This window comes from Fulmarus glacialis, unplaced genomic scaffold (assembly GCF_000690835.1).
Source record: "Fulmarus glacialis isolate BGI_N327 unplaced genomic scaffold, ASM69083v1 scaffold32499, whole genome shotgun sequence".
NCBI classification, from domain to species: Eukaryota; Metazoa; Chordata; class Aves; order Procellariiformes; family Procellariidae; genus Fulmarus; species Fulmarus glacialis.
Genome location: NW_009234424.1, coordinates 1,962 through 2,291, shown reverse-complemented (window position 1 = coordinate 2,291; position 330 = coordinate 1,962). Strand labels below are relative to the sequence as shown.

The 330-nt window shown below is 67.0% G+C and overlaps 1 protein-coding gene across 1 annotated transcript in view; it reads left to right on the top strand.

Annotated features, from left to right (window-relative positions):
* Positions 1-330, top strand: part of LOC104082501 (semaphorin-3D-like) — a gene marked incomplete at both ends in the record, with an annotated part of 3,746 nt that overhangs the window by 2,305 nt on the left and 1,111 nt on the right. Inside the window, one exon of the mRNA XM_009585643.1 lies at positions 246-307. Within this exon, the coding sequence (XP_009583938.1) occupies positions 246-307 (62 nt within the window). The remainder of the gene's footprint in view (positions 1-245; positions 308-330) is intronic.

Below are 330 nucleotides of genomic sequence, written 5' to 3'. Positions count from 1 at the left end.
TTTTCGCGGTCTCCCCTGCCGCTGTTTCACCAGCCCAACTGCCAAACCACCAGGTTTGGCATTGGCACAGCGAGCAGTCCCCCAGGCTGGACTGGCTGTGCCAAAGAGATTCCTGTCACCCCCTGGGTGCCATGCACGACGCTGGGACTGGCAAGGGACAGCGTGGGCTCAGGGGCACGGGTGTGCACGTGCCTGTCACCCGCGGAGCACCAGGGGCACTGACAGCCCCCGCGCTCCCCCCACAGCGGTGTCTTCAGCGGCTCTGCCGTCTGCGTCTACTCCATGGCCGCCGTGAGAGCCGCCTTCAGCGGCCCCCTTGCTCACCAGGAG